Source organism: Melozone crissalis, unplaced genomic scaffold (assembly GCF_028551555.1).
Source record: "Melozone crissalis strain CALT ecotype California unplaced genomic scaffold, PUWL_Pcris_2 ptg000029l_1, whole genome shotgun sequence".
Classification (NCBI taxonomy): domain Eukaryota; kingdom Metazoa; phylum Chordata; class Aves; order Passeriformes; family Passerellidae; genus Melozone; species Melozone crissalis.
In genome coordinates this window covers 13,339,667-13,358,944 of record NW_026535807.1, presented here as the reverse complement: position 1 = coordinate 13,358,944, position 19,278 = coordinate 13,339,667, and the positions used below count along the sequence as shown (strand labels likewise).

The 19,278-nt window shown below is 36.1% G+C and overlaps 1 protein-coding gene across 1 annotated transcript in view; it reads left to right on the top strand.

Annotated features, from left to right (window-relative positions):
* Window positions 1–19,278, top strand: part of CACNA2D3 (calcium voltage-gated channel auxiliary subunit alpha2delta 3) — a 383,943-nt gene that overhangs the window by 177,172 nt on the left and 187,493 nt on the right. Inside the window, exons 9-11 of the mRNA XM_054281044.1 lie at window positions 1,868–1,942; window positions 12,179–12,268; window positions 15,916–16,029. Of these exons, the coding sequence (XP_054137019.1) occupies window positions 1,868–1,942; window positions 12,179–12,268; window positions 15,916–16,029 (279 nt within the window). The remainder of the gene's footprint in view (window positions 1–1,867; window positions 1,943–12,178; window positions 12,269–15,915; window positions 16,030–19,278) is intronic.

The following is a 19,278-nucleotide window of genomic DNA, read 5'->3' as shown; positions in this document are numbered from 1 at the left end:
AGTATCTTGATTAAAGAACATATTGAGAAAAATCTGTGTATGATCAGAAAAAAGCTTGGGAGTAGGGGCACCAGAGTGTCACAGATTTTCAGTATCTTATTTTTTACAATAGAATGGAGGATGGTCTTAACTTTGGACTATAATAAGAGATGCCCTGTAGATTTGGCATTATTATTTTGCAATGACCCTCAGGAGATAGATTGGCAAGCAGTCTGAAGAGAGAAACTACAAGGGAAAGTACATCATTTATCAGATCAATAAACTGGTATGAGGCTGAGATGCACATGGGACACTCTCAGTGACCCTGAACTGTTCTGGAAGCCTTTGCCTTGTACTTTGTATTACCTATGGAACAACACAAAGTCCATACACTCTCACACATTGAAATAACATTGATGGCAAAAAAACAATTAGGAAGCATGCAAATCTGCTGCAGAAATTATGTGTATATGTCATTAAAGTATTTTTGCTTGTTTCTGTATAACCAGTTCCTATGCTGATGCTGATATAAATCATCTGTATATCCAGCAGCAGCAAGTCACTCTGGGTTTATATTCCCTCATAGCTGAGGACAGAGCCTGGCACAGTGCCTCCATGCAGTTCACATTAAATATTCTTCCCTGTGCAGGAGCAATTTCTGGTGATGAACGTGGTGAGCAGAGCACTGCTGGAGTGAATGGTGACGACAGGTGTCCAAAGGGAAGCAGGTTCCAGGTCTGAGCTGCGCAGAGCAGGGGTGTTAAACTGAAGGGATGGAGCAAATCTGGAGCTACAGGCAGAGAGAGACAGTGAGAATTCACAGTGACAGGGACCCCTGCCCAAGCAGCTTTTTGTTAGGAATCAGTCAGCGGAGGGCTCTCTTTATTCCCACTGAGGTGGAGGAAGAAGGGAGTAAATGCTCACATTAATGTAATGAAATGTTTTCCCTGATTGTTTTTGTGTTGCTTACTGTGGATGTTCTGATTCACTTAATCCTTTATAAAAGGATGAAACCACCTAAAGCCTAAATGCAAAGGCCTTATTGTTTGATCTGTGATAACTTACAAATTTATCTACTTCTAAAAGAGAAGAATTTAGCAGAAGAAGGAATTCAGTTAAGGCTCTATCTAGAAAAATTTTTGTTGGGGATACTGCTTTATTAATTTGACCTGTGTTGAAAGGTTTAAAAGATTGAAACAAGTTCAAATTTCAATTAATCATTTGTTACAAGTTCTACTGACTGCAGATGAGTTTTCATTTTTTTTCATGCTTGGGATGCTTCTGGATGTAGGACTAGGCTATGTAGCTTCCCTACTCCTTGTGAGAAAAACAGATAATTCCTTCAAGATCTGTCACATATTCATGACTTTGTGTATAATAAACATCTCTGCTTGACTGAAATTTTGAAAATCGTCAGTCATTTATAGGATTGATTCAATTTACAGATTTTTTTTTGGTGTAGCTATTCCAGTATTAACCTTTTAAAATGTTAGACAGTGCCATAAATATTTTTCAGGATTTTCTTATATCTAAAAAAGAATTATGAGTTAATTATGAGCTCAGTTTGTGATGTATCAAACATGATCTCTTAATTTTATCCAGATTTCAATTTGAGGGATATTTTTGCCAACTAGTGTATATAGTACCCTTAAGTCCACCTGAGTTTTGGCTTCCATTCAATGCTCCTTTGGAAGTATAAACCTCTGAAAATTAAGAATCATGTAAAAGGAAAAGAAATACCTCAGCCAGTTTTTTAAAATGAACAAAATCCTTTTGTTCTTGCTTTCTGTGCATATTTCATTCACTGTAGTTCTAAGTCATTAAATTGACTTGTATCTTCCAAGCTTTTAATTAAATTTTTCATCGTACTTTGTATTTCCCTCTGTAGTATAATGAAGAACTCCACTATGTAGAGCCGTGCCTGAATGGAACATTAGTTCAAGCAGACAGAGCCAACAAAGAGGTAAGAAATGAAAGTAACAAAACAGTGGAGAGCTGGGATGCAGTGGGTGACAATGTGCTATAATGATCTTTTCCTACTACAATGCATTCCATTATTAAAATTTATTAATTATTCTGCTCATGCCATTTCAAGGAGTTTTTTGTGACTCCGCAGAAAGAAAGAAATAATCTCCTAGTCAATTTGGTTGAGTAAACTTAATGAGAAATTGCAGGAGTCACTGAGAATATACTGTTAATAAAGTTTGGTAATTATTTTAAGTAAAATATTTCAACCACTTTAAATTGAACTATCATACTCTTTCTTTGTGTAGTTTATATTTTCACTAAAAGAAAGGGAACAGAAAAGTTTCAGCTCATCACTGAATTCTGCTCAACACCCAGTGCTGTACTTCACTTGTGCTCAGGTTGTCACTGATTGTTACAGGAATTAGAGAACAAAGCTCTGAAAACACCCTTTGGAGTGTGTCAGTGCTGGGTCTCTTTATGTTTACCAAGACAAAATGATTTTTGATGTTGTTATGCTGATCTTTACTCCACTGTGTTACTCCCAAGAGTTCTTTTCATTTTATCTATGTCCTACAGAAATTATTCTTCATGGGCTTCTTCTTTTATATATTTGATATTTACCACTGTAGGTATCTAAAGATCATTTGGTTGCTATGTGGGCATGAATTGTTAATAATTTAATTTGAAGTCCCTCATTTGTGAATTGTGATGCAGGTTTCTAAATGAGCACTTTATTGTGGGTACATCAAACAAGCCACATGAAATCTGTGCAAGTTCTAGATGCAGACCTAAAAATTCAAATGTATTGCCCAGATGTCCTGTCTGGAATTAATCCCACAGTTAACCTTTCCATCATTCTGCAACTGATCAAAATGCAGATTACCCCACACCCATATGTTACTTAATATCAGATTTATTTTCATTTAATTGATCAAAAAGTTTTTATGCCACCCAGATGATGCCCAGATTTTAAGAACAGAGCTCAATTTTTCAAAATAACCAGGTAAAAGTTCATATTTTGTTTTTCAGAGTAAATGTTGATATAATTTCTGATTAGGGATATTGTTTATTTATTTATTTAGAGAATAACTTTGTCCTTTGTCTATAAACTGAATAATATATGCAAGACTTGGGGACATAATTAAATATGAATTTTTTTATAGTTGGTTATATTTCTAAGGTAGTTCTTGTTCTTTCCTTGCAAGGCCAAAGCTAAAAAAAAAAAACTGGGATAGGTAGCATGTAATAGTTGGGTGCATTTTTGTATACCATGAGTTTGCCAATATTAATTTCTTTCTTACATGTGACCTTATATATTCTTATATCATTTTTCTAGACACCGTAATGAAGTTAAAAATTCATTTGCCTAAACACTGTAAGGCACAAAAGTTCCATTGTCCCCAGTTTAGCTCAGAGTACAAAACCAAGATTGTCCAAGGAGGTGGACAGCCACTCAATCCTACATGAGTAATTCAGTTATCATGCTCCTGAACCCAGTTAAAAACAGCTTTCTGAAATATCTGATACTCTTTTAAGATGTGATACTGTGTGATTTGACTGTACTGACACAGCAAATTTACCTGGGGGCCTCATCAAAAACTCACTGAATTAACTGGAGAAGTTTCTCTTGAATTCAGAGCTCTTTGGTCAGGCCCATAGAATCAAGATGTCCTCAAATATTGTTCATGTGCACATTCCAAAAGTGGTCCAGAGCTATCAGAGTTATTCAGCTGTGTTTTGGAACTCATCAAAAGTATTCAATTATTTGGGTTTTAACTTTTATTTCTGTGAGTCTCACAGATACACCAGACTACTTCTGTAGGGATTTTTGGTTTTTTTTTTTTTTTTTTTTTTGGTGTAATTGCCTTTGGTCCATTGAGTTATCACAGAAAAAGTAGATAAAATTACACTTTCTCAACCAGTCTTACAAGGTAAATACTCCTTTTCAAGTTCATTGGTAATAATAATAACAAATATTTCTTTTCTTTTGTTTGTTAAATGATGAAAAACCCAAGAAAAATATCAAGGCAAACATTGTGTTTTGTAGCTTTTCCAAGCAGTCATTATCAGCATGTGAACATGTTTCTGTACTGGCAAAGTAGAGCAGGAGATTGACAGGCAATGTTTTGATATAATTGTTTCAGTTTACATATGTCTACATCTGCCTGATTTTTTTTAAATTCCAATCTAGGTCTGAAAATATAACTGTATATTTGGTTCAGAACTTTCTATCCTTCATTTTTATGTCAAATATTCTTCTCAATTGAATGGGTGCAATGATGATCACATCTGTTAGTAAAACTTTACTACCACCAAAAGAAATACAAGTATTTTTAAAAAGTTAAAGCAGTTTTTCTTTAGCTGGAAAATATCTATTCTCAAATGATAACTTTAGATGGAAACAATTAAAATTTGCTGTAATGGTATTTCATATTGCTACAGTTTTCTTTTATGTGGGAAGAGATGTATGATGCTGACGATTGCAGGGACTGAATTTTTAACAGTTTACCTTTATCTTACTATTCAACTTTTATGTTACTATTCATAGTCCTGACCTTTCTTAAGACATGTATGCACAAGTCACTTAATGCAGCACTGTGGCTGGAAACATGCATAGAACCAAACAGTTTTACCAAACCATTAGATTATGCTGTACAAACTTGAATTCCTACCCTTTTTTTTTAAACCATAATACATGAATCTCAATATAAAAAATTCCCATTAAATGACCCTTAAGGAAAAAAACCCCCTTTGTGACACACATGGATGCACACCCCAGTTCTTGCTAACTGCATCTTGCCAGGTTCATCTGACACCACTTGTACCAAATACAGACAGTTCTTAGAAGCAGAGATAAGAAATTACTCTGAGATGTTTGGAGCTTTTAATCTCACGAGGAAGGCAGCTGTCTCAATAACTCCAAATAAAAATTGCTCTCACAGGATCAGTACCCCAGTCTATATTTGTCTTGAAACTATTTATTGAAGAACTACTTTGCTGTCTTCCTGCAGGGCTCAGATGTTTTCAGATGGAATCTTTCCACTCTGAGGACGTCACTTAAAGATGCTGAATGGTGTTCTTTGAATCTTGTTTAATCTCTCAACTTTAACAAAACAAAGAAACAGACTCCAGAAGAATTGCAGTCCTTATCACTGGCACTTCATTTGTGGAGAGCTGATGGACAAACCAGGTTCTCAGCAGAATAAATTAAATTATACTGACTTGGGGCAGCCAGGCCAGGGCTGGGTGTGTTGGAAGAGCAAATCCTCCTTTTAAGGGAGGACTGAATGTGGCGTTTGCTCCTGCTGGAAGGTTCTGCAGTGCCAGCACTGCCAGCGCTGCTCCTGCCAAGCCCTTCCCTGCACAGCCTTGGCTGCCCACGGTCCAGGAGCGAGCGGATCCTGGCTTTGGGCTGCAGCCAGAGCCTCTTCTGCTCCATCCCCAGCCTGGCCAGGGAAAAACAGACCTGGGAGCATCTTCAGGGATGGAAGGATTTGTTTGTAGGCTGCAGCAAAGAGCTTCAGGCTCACGATTTGGAGCAGCCTGGGAAATGAGTGCTCCTTAGTGGTGTTGGTGCTGAATATTCAGTGGGTTGGGGTAGCAAATAAACATGCTCCTTCACATTCAGGGATGGGCTGCAGGAACTCTTACCCATAATTTTCAGGAATGTAACAGGCTTCCACAGAGCCAGACTTTCAGAAAATTCAATTAGTCTTAGAAAAGAAAGAAAGAAAAAAAAAATCTGTCTGGTTTATACATTTTCTCATGAAACACTGTCACTCTTGATCCCCTCCCCACCTCTTCTCTTTCTGGGATGGAAATAGTATTGCAAACACAGTGTTCATTCCACACATTGGCTCTAGAACACTTACCATTATTTTCTGGACCACAGTAGTAAGGGAAAACTTACCTAGAAGAAAAAAAATCCACTCTCATTAAAGAATGAAAAATCATTTTCAACATTGTAGCTCTCTTATGTCCACTCTGGTGATATTTTCCCTTCAGTGATGGATTTTAGTTTCCTGTTGCAAGCATCAGGGAAGATATCACAAAGCCAACTTCAGTTCCACCTCCCTCCTTCAATTTTTCTCTGTCTTTCAGGTAAGAACACACACCTGACATTGGAGTAAATCTGTACAAAGTGCACACAGAGGAAGGAAGCTGCATTTCTCTCTGAATAACATCCCAATTATTATTGATGAAGCATTCTTTTCCTCTAGAATATGCAATCTTTAGTCCATTTACATCTTAATTTAAGAGTTAAGAGTCAACTGGAATATCTAAACTGAACTTTCTTCTCACAGCTTTATCAGTAAGGGGTGAAAAGTTAGACTTCTTAATTTATATGATAATGGAGCTCAAGTTAGCCTAAGATTCTTGATCCTGTATTGTTTTGGTAAGTAAAGAGAGCAGTCAGAAAAGAAAATATAGCAGCAGTACTTTTACCTTTGCAATAATACAGCATCAGTACTTTTACCTTTGTAATGTTCAGCCTGGCTAGATGAATGTTTTGAAGACTGGTACAAATTTCATAGTGATTGGTGTAGCAAAAGCAGGAATGTTTTTTGAACAAGCCTAATCCACAGGGTTACTTGATCAAGACCACTCCTTTCTTAAAGCATTAATAAATGTCTGCTACATTACAGTAGACTTTTGAGGGACATCAAATACATTTATTACCATTAAGAATTTTAACATTTAACACACCTGTGCATTTTTGTGATGGGAAAAGAACAAAGGTTGGAGAAAAAACATTTTTCGCCCTGAATCTCCAGCATGTAACGTGCTTTTCTTTGAGAAAGTGTGAAGATACTTTGAAAGAAATAAGGGTTTAAGTATCTAGACCTCTTCCCTGCCAGCTTAAAGAACAGCCAAGTAACACAGACTTGAGTAGTAAATATTCATTTAACTTTAATTTTTCTTACTGCTGGCAACAACCTGCAAGGAGGTGATGCCAGTAAAATTTGTATAATCTGTTTAGAAACTTCCCCAGGTTTTGAGCAGGTTGTTCTATTACTTTTCTGCAAAACTGCTGGTTCTGTAAGTGCTTGTTGTGTGCAGCTTTAAGAGCAACCTGGAATTTTTGTCAGGTACACTTCAGAAGGCATTTTTCTTTTCAGAAACCTTACTGAATGGAGTTTGCTTCATGTATTTGTAAAAGACAAAGTTACAACTTGAAATATGTTTGCGTTTTGATATGACAGTGATGTGAGTGGTGTTAATGTATTTGCCATCAGTTTCCCTAAGAAACACACAGGGATCCCAGTACTATTATTCTTCCAAAATAGAGTGCTTCAACTTTCATTTTACAATGGGAAAATACAGTAATTTGTTTTTGGAATAATTATAATGTCAGGTGATATGGCAGGTGTCACTCTGTCTCCACTTATTGCTAAAAGTTTTCACAGCCTAGCAATTGTCATAAATTTTTTGTTGGCACAAAGCTACAGTTCAGTTTAGATATGTGGAAATTGTAAGCTATCCCTAATTTGCAGAACTTGATTTAAGTTTCGTTTATCACAAAAATTAAATCTGTAATTACATTGGGTAGCATAACTGAGGTTGAAATTAATCTGAGATCCTAAATGTGGTTTGGTAATATAAAATATGCAAGGTATATTTGAATTTTACCAGGCTATTTTATAATTTGGCATCAGTGTTCAACAGCTGCTACCTTGAAGTGTATCAATTTGCTATACACAAATTTAAAAAAGAGTGGGAAATAGTTCAGACACTATTCTGTCACCGTCTGCACTTTCTCCACAAATTGCAAACATGTGGAACTGCCTATTTTAATACTAGTTTTCTTGGGCCAAGAGGTTTTCATCTTTGAGAAACTCCATGTTACAATTTACCTACCCCAAAGGAATCGGATGACAATCTGATTTAATGTAACTTCAGATTTAAAGTAACAATATTACAATATACATTCCTCTTTTATATGTTTTTTTAATGTACTATATATGGGTTGAGGACATTTCTCTGTAAATGTTTCCAGATGAAATATATCATCTTCTAGATGCACAGATAGGCACAGTAACTCCAAACTAAATCAAGAACCTCCCCCAGTGTAAATTCGAATGACAGAAATAGAGAGATGTAATGTATAACTTCCAAAAAGCTTTTATTTTTCTGTGCAATTACCAGAAATTAAATAACCAGAAGACTGATTCAGCAAAGAAGCTGAGTGAAATTGCCAATAAGAGGTTGGTAAATACAAATTTTGCATATTGAATTTTATTTAAGCAAATTACTTTTGCATATTTATCTATCCATCTCTGTCAGATCGCAAAAAAAAAAAAAAAAAAATCAACTGCATTGCTTGGCTGTTAAAAATCCCCCAAATAGTAAAGTCTTACTGAAGTCTACTCTTATTTTAAAACTGAAAAGTTGTTATAGTCCCTCAAAACTTTCATTAGGCCCCTGACCACTGAAATCTGGTCTGACGTTTCCTATTGCAGTAACTAATTTACTTAAGAAGAATTTGGTTTGAGTCTGAGTGTATTGAATCTTGAACTCTTTGTTCAGCATTGTTTTTATGATTAGTTTTTCCCAAAAAAGCCCCTTCTTTTCCAACACAGCATGTTAGGAAACAGAAGGGGTTGGATAATCATTGCACTCAGGTAAGCTGTAACTGCCCTGACCAAGGGTTGGAATGGGCTGATGCCTAAATGCATTTTACACATTTATCTGTCAGTGCATGTGTGTAAACCTCTCTGTGACACAGGTGAAAATCACTCTCCCACCTCACACACGCCTTCTGACTGTTTTTTTCTTTCCCGTTTGTGTGCTGATGCAGTCCATCTTCACAAATCTGATAAATACTTGCCAAGTGTGTCCCAGGGCCATGTGGAGTTGCAGCATGTGTGGATAGGCATGGGGAGCAATTCTAGAAGTAGCAAAGACTTGCAGTAAAGCTGACAAGGAAACCTGGAGGAATGCTGAAGCCATTAATAATGCTTTTCTGTAGGAAGCTCAACCTTGTCAGACAGTTAATAGCAAATATCATGCTTTTCCAGCGGAACTGTGTAACCTCTGTGCATATATTAGTTGTGAATTGATTCCTTTTTGGAATCAGTGGAAAATGCTTTATCCATTGGCTTGAATCCACGGTCCTGTACCCAATCTAATTTGGGTAGTCCTACTCATCATAAGTGCTACTTAGTTTTTGGTAAACGTAAGTAGGCTCTAATAAAATATTTGTGCAAGGTACTGGTACTCATGTGCAGCACATGGGCTTAACAAGAATGAAATCAAAACTTTCAAAACTTTGGTGGTTATAATGGAAATTAAACTCAATTAAGCAATTATGAAGCCCTGAAGTAAATACAAGTAATTTTAAAAATGTATTCTTTTTTTTCTAGATAAGTGGGAAGAGCAGACATGGGGACTTGATTTGGTCAGTTTAGGAGAGTAAACTCTATTGGTTTCCTTCCATTTTGTCAGTGCCAGAGAGATATAATATAAAGGGAAACAGGTTTCCAGGACTTCCAGGGGAGGGATCTGCTGTAGACCATAGCAAGCTCAACTTACTGAATGATGAATCTCTGTGTGAGGCTTGAGGCAGTGTTCTCATGTTAAAATGCATTAAAGCAACCTGTGAGGTCTAATCTGTGTGCCAATGAAAAGGTGAGCCAAGCTCTCTGCTGTAACAGTCTGTCATGATGCTGGGGAAAACAAAAGCCATTGGTATAATTGTGCAAATGTTTGCTACAGTGAGCAGGAATGCTGGGCCTTTGGGATTGCTCAGCTAGCATCTTTTGTACCTTTTTGTGTATGTCTGAGATGGGCTGGTTGTCACAGCCCTACCTGGAACTGGAGAACTCAGTTCTCTGTGTTAATGTATCATCACTTGCTTTCAGATGTGTTTCTTTCCTGTTTTCAGATGTAAAATGAAGATGACTGTAGTTTGGTCTTTTCCTTTTATTCCTGTTTGGAAAGGATAAAGCTTTGAAGGTTGTGGAGTATTCTTATATTATTTTAATGGAAGCCAAATAATTTCCCCCATGGTTGTGCAGACTCTCTTTGCTTGAAGGGTGATCGCTTTCCCTTTGCTTCCAGAATATAAAAATTACCATTTTCTTGTGATCATAGACACCAATCAGCTTGTCTAATCTCAATAAACATTGTGAGGCCATTACAGCAGCCTCTAAGATAAGAGACCAGAAAAAGGATTTGCCTTAGAATTCCTGAGAATTTCCACCAAATCAGCAAATCATTCTTCAGGTTTTGTATGAGCTAGATAAATCAGTGTCTCACTTTGGCTGCAAGTTTGACAGCTTCTGCCATGAAGGAAGAATTCAGTTTCTGGCCTTCATCTCAGAAGAGTTTTCAATTTGCCTGCAATGACCTGGAATTGGGAAAGGAAAATCAAATTCTTGCCTGTGTTCAGCTTGCCCTTTCTACCTCCCTAACATTGCCTGTGTTCTGAATCATGAGAAGGATTCTGAATATGTGTCAACTCCCAAGCACAGATTTGCTGAAAATAATTGCTTACATTGATTTATTTGAATTCATTAGCTCTTAAATCCTAGTAAATCAAAAGTAGGAAACTAAGCAGTAACAAAAATCCAAGTTGCTATCATATTTTGAGAGCCAATTTTACCTAATCCCCAAAGAATGAAAATTTAATGTGATCATCTAACCAAGTATGATCCCAAATCCCTGCAGTTGTTCATTTAACTGTAAGGCTAGAAAAGGGGAACACACTAGGGTGTACCAAAAGATGCTTTCAACAACCTCATTATAAGAGAAATTCCAACTTCAGTCATGATAATTGGTTATCAATCTGTCCTCTTGTTCATTTATACCAAAGTTATATACACCAGTGGTGTGATTTTAATGTTCTGCGTGACTGTCCCATGACACACAGAATATGAAGGACATTAAAACCATCCTGGGTTTATTCTCATTTAAATTCTGGAGGACCTCACCCTGACTTAGCTGCACACGTGGATTTGTATCCTCATTCTCCTCAGCCCATGTCTTTGAGACATTTCTGGGTGATCACAGAGACCTCCCCAGCTGAACACTTCTGTGCTTCCTCACTCAACTTCTGTGCAGCTCTGACCCTGTAATTTTGTAATCAGACATCAATGTCTGATTGTCATAATTGTGTGCCTATTTTGCATTCAGAATTACTGAGATTATGCATGTCAATTAGGTATATGAGTCTGCAATTAGATATTGCACTTTCTGGTATTTGCACGTGGGAATTAAGCACACAGTTGCCCAGGAATGTTTGTGCACACAGTTGGACAGATCGCCCAGTCAAACAAGGGCTCCAAAATGACAGCAAAAAGAGACTGAGGTAAACCAGTTTATTACTAAAAACAGCTTTTTGAGTTGTAAAGTTCAAGTATGCTTTCTGGCTCATTAAGAGCAAGGGACTCCTGCTTTTTGAGATCTGTTTGGTTTCTAAAAGTTACTGAAAGTGGAATTAAGGTGCTTTTTATCTCATTCTGAAATCATGTATTCTTTTTCTTTAAACTAATATTACAGTGGCATATGTCTTGCCCTGACATTTTTTCTCTACTATTTGGGTTGAAATGCCCTTTTCTGTTTAGCAGTTCTTTTGTGCTTTTTAGCCAGTTGTAAACACTGAAATAGCACTTCACAACAACATTGCCTCCCCTGCTGTTTCCCACCACACAAGGCTTTATTTTCTTCTTACAAATTAATTGTCTTGTCTTCTTGTGTAGAACAGTTTTTAATGAGTCTAATATTATTATTGAGTGATAAACTCCATTTATACTTCAATGATCTAATGATTAGAATCTACAATGACTTAATGATTAGAATGCATCATCTTTTAAAGGTGTGTACTCTCAAAGCTAGTTGTTAGAAAAAATAATTTTTATTAACTATCACATTCCAAAAACCTGCAGGGAAAATCGTTATAAATTATATAAAATTACTATAAAAATTGAAAAGAAAATATGAAGATGATCTTTAAATAAAAACACAAAAAAACCCCCGAAATTATTGGATTGAATGAGTAGCCAAAAATATAGGAAAAATGTGATGCCTTTGCATTATTATTGTACTAACACATCTTAGTTTAGTGTTATTTGAAGAGTCAGAAAAGATTAACTGGGAATTATTTTGTTAATTAGTGTATGTGGTCATTTAAGCCTAAGAAGTTGGTCTAAAGTATTCAGAAATCCTTCATCATCAACAAGTTTGTTGTAAAAACATTCTGACAAATGAAACCTTTCTGTTCATGTTTCAGCATTTCAGGGAACACCTAGACAAACTTTTTGCAAAAGGAATTGGAATGCTGGACATTGCTTTAAATGAAGCTTTCAACATGCTCAATGAAGTAAGTTGATGCTTTTCAGATTCTTTTTGTTTTTCACCTCCTTCTTGTTTTCCCTTTTTTCAACTGAGTTTATATTCCTGAAAACGTTTTAAAGTGTTTCCTGAAGTATAATCATGTATTTTGTGGAAAAAATACTGAAGTGTGTTAGTCTGCTGGAAGATGAAAAAAAGTCATCTAAACTAAATAGCAAAATGTCTTTTGATTGAAGGATGTACCTTGGAAATAAGAGCTCAAACCCAAATATTCTCAAAAAAAGTTTGACTTTGACAAGTGTGCCTGCCTTTATGCTGTGTGATCCTAGATTAATTAATGGTTCTAATTCCTGTGTATTCATCTTGAAGGGCAATATTGATTGATTCTTTTCCAGGCATAAAATCTTAAAATGAAAAAAGGAGTTATCTTCTTCCACCCACTGCTCATGTGTTCAGTTAGACAGTGTGGAACTAATGCCTTCGTGTGGTGCATGCCAAAAACGACAATGGGAAAAGGCGCATAAAGTAAGGACACTGTAGGCTGTTTGTAGAGATTTTATTAAGGATTGTGGGCACCAAACAGTCTTGGGAACCAGAAAAACAGTATGAATGCCTCAGTGCAAGAGATGTTCTATGCTAGTCCTCCAAATTATGTAAACTGAAAAAAAAAAAATCACATTGCAGGATGTGAAGACCTGACACAAGACCTGTTTTGCTTTGGTTTAAAATATGTGAGGTAATTGGAGTTATAATGATCAATGGGGTATAAAAATCCCATTAGATAATCTGACAGCTCTGAGACTAAAGGGATCTGACATCCCATGTGCTGAACTGCACCGATGATGAGAGGTCTTTAAGACCATGATGGACTCTGCTACAGGTATGTTCAGATCTCTTCAAGGTGCTCTCTTTATTGCTTCCATTTATACTTTTAAATAAAGTTTCAGATAGGTTCAATCCTTTTTGCATGTAAACTTCCAGAAATGCCAGCATAAAAATATTTTCCATTTTATACAGGCGTATCTGCAGTGTCTCTGGGAGATTCAATTAAAGACACCTAGGCCAGAGGAAAAGCTAAATCTCGCCTTAGCAGAGTACAGCAAACCATTTTCCACTTTGTCTGCAGGATGTGACCTTTATGTGCCAGAAGCCTATTTGAATTATAGGTTAGCTAAGGATGTCTTTTCTTCATTAAAAAAATAAATGAAAGTGGGTGAATGGGGAGGGGGAAGGAGTGGGTGGTGGTATAGTAAAGGAAAAAAAATAGAGAAAGCTTTGTGCTACACAAATAGTCTATAAAGACTCTGGTTGGATTTTAAAATGGTTCAGGGGTTACACTAATTAAACTCAGTCAATTTTGCCTTGCAATTACCTTTCAATATTTGCTATGGTTGTCAAGACTTGAAGATGTTTGCCACTGATACCTTTGAAAAGCATGTTTAAAAATCCACTTCCAAGTTCTTTCCAATTGTCAATTTAGGCAGTGTACATAGCAGAGAGGAAGAATACAGAAGTGCTTGGTACAGTAGTTAGACACCTACTATGTCATGTGACAACTGCAATTATCTCTTTTGGTGACAAATGTGCTCTTTGAAGTGATTACCTTTAAAAAATCATAACCAATTAAATAAAATTCTGTGACATTTCAAAGACTGTTAATCACAACCAACTGCTGTAAATGTCAGGATGCATTGAAATTTTTGCTGCTAACTGATGAATCACTGAGTTAATTGTAGTTCATCATAAGCCCCTTGTCATTGTTATTATTATGGAAAACACTTTCATCACTCTTGCTATTCAATAAAATTAAAAGTTTTAGACAAATATGAGAAGATATTATTCATCAAAGTATTTGAATTTAATCTCATTCTTCAAAATATTCAGATAACAGTGTAGAATAATGCAGATGCATACAGAGTGGTGTTTTAAAATAAATGTACAAAGGCACTTCCCCTTCATTAATTTCTCTTTTCAGATAACTTGTCACTTTTAAAATATATTTTCCATGTGAGGACGGTATCCCTGGACAAAGTAACTTCACCTTTATGTGAAAATAATCTCTGTAAGATCATGAAGAAATCCCACTTTAATAATTCTGGTTCTGGTTAACACTGGAAAACCTGTCATGATGGGAGAATTTTGAGTGACTGCCTTGCAAATTACACAGAGGCAGTGATCACAATACAGCTAACCCTGTAAATCCACATTAGCTGCCCTTTTAGGCAGAGTGTTTCTGGCCCTGTTTGCTGAGGTTTCTGCTGGATTTAAAGGAAGCTGATCTTGAGGAGAGATGCAGGTGCTGGAAATGGTTGTTGAATGTGGGTATGGTCACTCAGATACAGAAATGTGAAGGCAGAAAAGACAGAGGACTCCTGGAACCCAGCACCCACCCTTTTCTACTACAGGCATTTCTACAACGATGAAATTTCTAGGAGAATTTTTTTAAAAAAAGTGGGGTTTAGAGTTTGGAAAACAGTTAATACGTAAGGGCAAACACACTGTGGAAAGCTTAAAAGACAGAGCTGTTGGTAGTTCAAATCAAACCAGAATACTCTGAATAATTTTTCTGCAGGAGCAGTCAGAGTCCCTGCCAGATAATTCACCTGTGAACATAGGCACTGCTTTTTAAATGGGACTACCCTGTTCTGGGGCACAGCAAGGCTGGGGAGGTGGGACAAGGTAATTCTTGCTTGGCTTTCTCAGCATCAAGAGAAGGATGATAGGATGAGGCCTTGCCTGACCTCAAATGTGATAATGTACATGAAAACTACAAGGAAGTAATTGTAATATCCCATTTATTGATATTTTCATAGATTTTTTTGTGTTTTTTTAAGTGTTCCCACAGAGAAATTAAAAATCAAATAATTTTGAAACTTGGCTTTTTTTTGTGCTAAAAGATTGATGTTTCACCAAAGTACCTCGAATATGTAATGCACAGAGCAATAAGAATTTATTCTGCAACCAAAGCAAATGGAGACACATGGATTCATAATCAGAGCACCAACTCCAGAATGAAAAGATCAAAGCTCATAATATGACAATGTGTTTGTTCTTTGACAGGGGAAAATCCCATTTGTGTAAGGATGAAGCTTCCTTTGCTTATGCCAGAGGATTGCAGATTTCTGTCTGAGTACCTGTGCTCAAGTACTGCACTTCAGCAGCCTGAATTACTTACATGCATTCATTTTGGGTAATAGGAGAATCTCAGAGTATATAAATATGAACTGGGTTCTCCCAGATAAATATTTAAAGGAAAATAGCATATGGAATGTAGTCCTGAGTGAATATGAATGAATGCCATATGAATAGTCAGATGTCTCTCAGGAGTTGTGTATCTCCTGTTCTTCTCAGAAAAATCATCATTCATTACTTCTTTTTGTGTAACGTGTTCCTTTAAAATGATATTTAAATCAAAGCAAACCTTATGGATGCATCAACACTCATCTATCAAAACCAGGGGAATGCCATTTTAATTTTGGGTAGTGCTACATTTATGTATGTTTCTTATTTTTCAATTCACCAAGAACATAAAATCCATGATAAAATGTTTTCAGCCTGAATATTTTTTGCCTTCTTCTAAGGATGTTAGAGATGTGACAAAATCCACGTGTGATCCTGTCTTCATGTAACAGGGATGTGCTGTTCCTTTACAGTTGTTTGCTGTTTCCTTTACAGTTCAATCACACAGGACAAGGAAGCATTTGCAGCCAGGCCATAATGCTGATCACTGATGGAGCTGTGGACACATATGATACCATATTTGCAAAATACAACTGGCCAGACAGAAAAGTAAGTGTGTTATATCACCTTTACTGAATGGGAAACCCAAAGCTTCATAGCCAATCTAAAGTGTGTAATCTACTGAAAAGTCAGTAACAATCTTTCTAATTATCTATACATGATTTTGGATCACTAATTTAAAAAAAAAAAAAAAGATGCTTATACGATATTGCATAAGGATAAAAATGGCCTTTTACTGTGGTAATGGACTTAGGTTGATAGGCTATAAAGGCACTATTTCCCTCCAGGTTACATTTTTGAGCATTATATAATCCTTCCCCTGAGACACATCATTAAGTATGATAAAAATTTTTCTTTTTTCTCCAAAAATACACATTAATAATTCAATGCTTTTTCAAGCTGAAGATGGATATGTACTATGGACAGCAAGTGGCTTACTATGGCAGCAGAAAGAGCAAATGTAGTGCTCAGTAGTTTTAATTTCTTCATTTGGCAGAGTGAGGGATAGAGTTGACAGTTGGTAAGATTTTATTAAAAATGTATCTGGCTCTATTGATCTATATAAAGAAATTTGCCCAGAGTTAAATTACCTTATCATATAGCAAGTGGAAATTTCACAGTAGGGCAGAAATGCCTTGAATTTACCGGATGAGGAAGCTCTAGTGGGCCTGGTTTCTCTATGGGAAATAATTTTCTTCTGCATTTTGTCTTCAGCTGAAGCAAGTTTTGGGACTATTTTAGGAAGTTTTTTTTGTTCTTTGCCATGTTATGTTACGTGCCTATGGAAGCAACAACCACATGGTCTGAAGTGCAGTTTGAGCAAGTAATTGATTAATGTGACTGTGCTGCATGGGGTCTGTATTCTGTGGAAAGTAGTTGTTTTAATTTTCAGCTTTTAGTCATGTTTCTCTTTTATAAAATTGTTTATTTTCTGAGTGACTTCTCTAGCTCTGTTTTATGCAAATATAATATCATTCCACTGGAAAGAAGGCCTAAAAGCTGAAGGCTTTGGGGCCAGCCCTGCCTCTCTTACTCAATGGGACGCCATCTAATTTAAGTTGTTAAGCCCTCAGATATTCCATGAGAACATTTCACTTTATCTAACAAAAACTGTTGTTAAAGGAGATTCTCAGAGTCTCTCAGAGGGTTGTGCCTCTGGTGCTGCATTTTCTTATTCTTTGGAGTTGGTTCCTCTGTTAAGAAGAGACTCTGGGGAAGCTGTTATCTCAGGGAATCAGCAAGGAAAGAATTCTCTGAAAGAGTCAGCTAAGTATTTTCACAAAAACATGTATTGTGTATCTTTCATGTGCTAATCCACAGCTCCATCTGAGATAACCTGCTCAGCACAGCTGTTGCAAAAAGCAGCAGGAGAGGTTCCCATTGGGAACTCTTCTGCAAAGGCCCAGCATCAAGAGTCCTGCCTTGTTCAGCAAGGACGTGATGTCTGGGGAGAAGCTTTTAGTTAATATTCAACTCAATATTCTACTCCGCTCTTCTAAAAATATTTAATGCATTAGCGCAGCCTTGTAAATTGTGTTTTAAGAAACATGTATGGAAAAAAAAAATCTAATCTTTTTTCCTCTTTTCAGCCTGAAATGTTTCAGTATGAAAAATGTAAAAGATTTCCATATGTAGGCTTTAATGCATTAGAGCTTTGAATGTCTTTGTTGGATTTGTTATTCTAGAAAGGAAGGCTATTGAAAGTGCAATATCCTACATATTTGCAGTGTCAGTGTGCCTAGAAATTATGCATGCCATGCACTTGAAATTCACTGCCTTTGCATTACATGCTCTTTATTATCTCCAAAGCTGGTTTTTATATTTATAAATCTCACCTTTGAACTGCTAGATAGTTTTTGTTTTAATGTACATAATTTTCCCTATTACCTATGTATTGCCTTACCATCTTTCTTATCATTTATGCTTTTCCTGCATTGTGATACTGGGGTGGACAGTGATGGAAAAGGCAATAGCTCTAACTGAGGTAAATTCTGGAGTTTCCATTTACCTCAATTGCCTGACCAACAAAGTACCAATTTCAGTTAAAGTTGATCTAATGTTAGATAACAGCAAATATTTTATAATTACTTGCAGCATAAATTTTGTTCTCTTATAGAAAGGAAAGAAATCTTTATACAACTGTGAAGACTTTAAAAGTTTGTCAGTAAGAATCTCTAAAAATGGAGAGTGACTACAAACTTGCGGGACATAAGCACCAATTCATGTTTTCTTCCTTTTTCCAAACCATTTATATCTTTGCAAACGATAGCCTTAAATATATATATATTAAAAATCATCTTCCTTCTGATAATGCATTAAAATAAAATTGTGTTGCTGTTATTAGGAAAGGGAATAAAATGGCTCCAATTAAATCCCTAAAGTAGTTTAAATTAAACAATTGAGTTTTTTGACGGAAATCAGCCTTAATTTTTGTATGAACTAGGAAATTATGACCATCGGAAGACTTTTAAAAATCATCTTCTGGACTGTTTCCCTGCAAGAAGGAATGCTTTCATTTTACTGGGTTTTTTATGAGTCTCTGTCTTCCTCAGCAAAAGGGAAAAAAACCCCCGAAAATATTTCCCCATGTTTACTTGGTATCTTCTACTACTTTAAATGTAAATCTAGTAGATGCTATTTTTATAACACACTATATTTTATTTATATGACTAGTTGTTAACATCTATTTCCTTCTTTTTATGAGGCCATAGGTGCAATTTTAAGGAGCTGATTCTCACGCATTAGAAATGAGTTTGTGCTATGTACATAATTTTTCTCATTCATGGAACTTACATTCAGTACTTTCCAATTTCTGTGATTCATTCAAGGCAACTCTGCCACGTGAAGTACCAAAATGGGAATAATTAATCCACAAGAGTAAATAAATCTACACATCTCCTATAAAAGCCCAGCTTTTCATCATGTAGCAGAAATAAGTATTTAAAAGAAATTGTACCAAGGAAATGTTTGTTTACAATGAGAGCTATAACATAGTTGCAATAATTTTATTTTTTAAGATGTCCTATTTCAGGAGAAAGCCTTTTAAGTCTCAAAATATCTTTTTGATGTCAGTTGTACCAGAATAATGCTTTTATTCTATGTTACTGCTCCTACTATGAGATCCAAATGCATTATCGGAAACCAAACAAAATACTGCACTTAGGTATTTCTCTAGGTCCCTTGTTGTAATTCAAAAGGATGAAAGGCCATGGGTAGGGGAGGCAGTCAGACAGATAAATGTGACTGCATGGAAGGACAGTGCTTCAGGTCTGCTCCCAGAAGATAGTACCACTAATG